General features: G+C 55.7%; 1 protein-coding gene across 21 annotated transcripts in view; it reads right to left on the bottom strand.

Annotated features, from left to right (window-relative positions):
- PRELID3A (PRELI domain containing 3A) overlaps positions 1 to 3,453 on the bottom strand; it is a 106,587-nt gene that overhangs the window by 60,948 nt on the left and 42,186 nt on the right. For 19 of the 21 annotated variants that reach the window (XR_004486610.2, XR_004486611.2, XM_033439474.2 and 16 more), the window contains 2 exons: positions 2,832 to 2,902; positions 2,637 to 2,739 (listed from right to left, as the gene is read on the bottom strand). Coding sequence is in view for 19 of the 21 variants with exons in the window: in XM_033439474.2 (XP_033295365.1) it covers positions 2,637 to 2,739; positions 2,832 to 2,902 (174 nt within the window). In the remaining 2 variants the exon portion in view is untranslated. Of the gene's footprint in view, positions 1 to 6; positions 1,169 to 2,636; positions 2,740 to 2,831; positions 2,903 to 3,453 lie in introns of those variants that run through there. The other 2 variants (XM_004275968.3, XM_033439479.2) reach the window with 1 other exon arrangement.

Below are 3,453 nucleotides of genomic sequence, written 5' to 3'. Positions count from 1 at the left end.
CTGATTAAAAATTGAGGCAGTTTAGCTCTAGTTTATGAGGAAACAGAATGTGACAGAGTCCACAACTCAAAGTGACAGCATCACATACACACCACACACACTCCACACACACCATCAAACACACACATGCACATGCACAAGCAGGACGCCCACAAGGTGGGCAGGCTGTCTGCATGAGGTCACCCTAGTGGTTCATCCAAGGAAGAAGGTCGTGATCCTGAGTTCAAGGTAAAGGTCCTGGCAAACTTAAGCATCACTGGCTTAAACAAAATCAGCAGGAAGTTCTTAAAGGAGCCTGAGCCACGGGGCTCACGTCTGTTGACAGAGGCGCTGAGTGTGCACACATGCTACAGACAGACTGACCGACTGACCGACCGACGGTGGGAAGCAGGGCCCAGAGCAGCACAGCTCGGAAAGCCAAGAGTGAGAGGAGGTTCAAGGAAGGAGTAAGGAGTAAGGATTCCCTGAACAGAGGGAAGCAGAAGTACAGAGACGACTGCTGACCACACGAGTGTCAAATCCGCTCTGACACCCCAGCCACTTGGCCTAGGAAACCAAGGAGTGTTTGTGAAGCTCATGGAAATGCTGCAGATGGCTTCGGCCACAAAAAGCTACTGGCCAGTGAGGATGCACAGCTGGCAGCATGAGGGGAGGAGGGCTGCCTTCTCACCACAGCACTGACGCCCAGGCCTGGGGCACCTTCACAGGAACGTGGGTAGGTATTCTAGTCTTGCCCCCAATGAAAACTGCCCCCATAAGATCAGCCCTTCACACTGTCTGGACCTGCTCGTGAGAGCCTTCCTGCTGAGGACACACCAGTCCCAGGACACATGACCATGTGCTGAGAACAGCTTGAAGGAGAAGCTGAACTGCCCTCAGAGACGAGATAACAAACCTGAACATAAATCCTGCCACAAAACGAGTTGGTGCATTCAGACGAGGATGAACCCAGTTAGGTTCTTCACTACACGGCTGGAGACCCCCATGCAGCTGTGTCTTGCAGACCCCCTCCCAGCACGCAGGCCATGCACACGGTGAGCGGGCACCAGATCCTCCCCAGGTTCAAGAATCCTGTAGTTACTGCCGCTCAGCACAAGGGGCGCTGCAGGCCTCGTTAGCTCAGGGCGCGTTCAGCATTTTCAATTATCCACTCAATAGCAGCCCACCCCTGGAGCAACACAGAAAGATTTCAACGTGGTGTCAGAAGTCCTGCCTGTCTCACTGCAGACAGCAGGCTATGCAGGTCACATAAATGCACAGGGACAGCCCCGCAGCTCTGCAGCAAATGCAGCCAAGACGTTCTGCAGGCAGCTTCTCAGCCCCAGAAATAAGGTGGCACCTGTTCTGCCTGAAATTGCCGCACCAGCTTGAGCTATGCTGAGTCCGCAACCTTCATGAGTGCCGTTACCTACTGAGGGCAGTGATGGGAGCATGGCCCCTCAGCCTCCTCCGTGAGTCACCCCTAACTTCTAGCTCCTGAACTGCGTGCGGGGCCACCCGCCTCTCCACCTCCATCTCCCCCTCCGGTTCCCCCTCTGGCTTCTCCTCCATCTTCAGGCCACTGGCTGCCCCGGCATCCCCCAAACGTGTCTGGGATGCTGTCGGAGGGCAACCACAGCTGGGGCAGCCGTGATTCTCCACAGGCCTCCAAAACAGCAACCGCCAAATAAAGTGAAATAAAAGACCTTGATCTGGCCTCACTGAGTTTCCCCTGACTTTTCTCATAAAGGGCTGAGGTGAATGGTCTCACCCAGTGCTGCCTTCCTCCCAAAATATTCTTCAGCAAACACTCAGGCCTGCCCTAAGCCAGACCCCAGACACACAGAGTGAGTCGGTCAGGTTCTGTCCCCAGGGCTCGCAGAGTGGACGTGATGCGTGCTGCTCTGGGCAGGGGGCCTCCCCAACTTCCTTGAACTGAGCTGAGCTACTGCCGACCTTCCTCAAATCTGGATTTTTCTAAAAATAGGGCAGACTGGCTCTGTATTAGTGACTAGACCAATGAGCCTAAACGCAAGAATAAATGGCTCTTGGCCAAGCCGTGACCTGAGCGTGGTAGGAAGGGAAGGACGGCTTAGGTGCCATCCCACTGGTCCCAGAATGAAGAATCTCTTCTGACCAAAAAGAACGAGAGAGAGAAGGGGAGAGGGGAGAGTCGGGGTGGCGGCAGAAGGAGGATGGCAAGGGGAGCTGGGCAAACAGCCAGGCCCTGCTCTGGCACCCAGCACTGCCTGGGATGTGCCTCCCAAACACCCAAGCTCTTCCTGCCAACCCCGCTGGAGAGGCCAGGGCTGACAGCCTCCTGGTCATCCCTCCCCCACTCCCTCCACAAGGCTCGCTCCCAAATCCCACCAGAGCGAGAGGCAAAGGGAAACCCTGCACACGGAGAAGCTCAGCCAGAGCCACTCAATGCCGATTAAATATGAAACTGCTGAAAATCCCGAGTGTCCTGCCTGCCCACGCCAATACCTGTCCTGGAGGTGTGGGGTGTGTCTTGTTAACTGAGCCCAGATGGTTTGGCTCCTGAAAGGGGTGGCTGCCTTGCTGGCCTGTGTTCCCCCAGGCCTGGAGCCGTCCCCACCTGCCCGCGGTCAGTAGGACCCCCGCTCATCGGGACCCCGAACAGCTAGAGATGGTACCTTCTTTGCGTTGGACGATATCGTGTTGGCCATCAAACTCTCCAGATAGCTGCCGAGGCTGATCCCCTTCACGGTGATGACGGCTTCTTGGGTGAGCACGGTCCTGCAGGAGAGCGAGAAGTGAAGGGTCTGAGCAGCCGGCGGGTGGGGGGAGCCCCCGCCCCGCCCCAGCCTTGGAGTTCAATGTCTGCTTACCTTCCTGGGTCCTCCGGGTGGGGTGTGTACACCAGCCTCTCGCTCACCGACACCCAGTTTGTGAGTGTGATCTTAAAACAGGAAACAATGGCTGTAGGTTCTATTTTTCTTGCATTTCTTCCCAGACCATCTGCCCCCACTCCTCCCATCCCCGAATCTGCACTTACTGGAGCCAGAGCAGAAGAAGCGCCAAGGCCCGCCAAGGCCCAGGAGGCACGGCCAAAGTACAGCCCAGGGACACCGCTCCTGGCCGCTCCTGGGGACAGTCACCGCCCTCCCTCCACACCCCACCCAAACCTGAGCCGGGCTCATTAGCTGTCATCATTGTATGTGCAATATTTTTATGCCAGGCTCTGTATTTAATAAACCTCATTTTCTTTCATTAATCCTCAGGACAATACGGTGAGGTTTGCTCTTTTTTAGACAAGGAAAGTGAGGCTCAGAACAGGTTGATCACTGACACCCGCAGCCATACACTGATTCCGTGATAACCAGGACGCAGGCATGCGGCTGTCCCGCCCAAAGCCCTTCCTTTCCACTAGACCTCCTACAACAGCAAGAACCGTCCCTCTTTACCGACAACTAAGCCTTCTTGAAGGAGGAAGAGTAATTTTCCAAGTGA

This window comes from Orcinus orca, chromosome 15, assembly GCF_937001465.1.
Source record: "Orcinus orca chromosome 15, mOrcOrc1.1, whole genome shotgun sequence".
In the NCBI taxonomy this organism is placed as follows: Eukaryota; Metazoa; Chordata; class Mammalia; order Artiodactyla; family Delphinidae; genus Orcinus; species Orcinus orca.
This window is presented reverse-complemented; position numbering and strand designations above follow the sequence as displayed.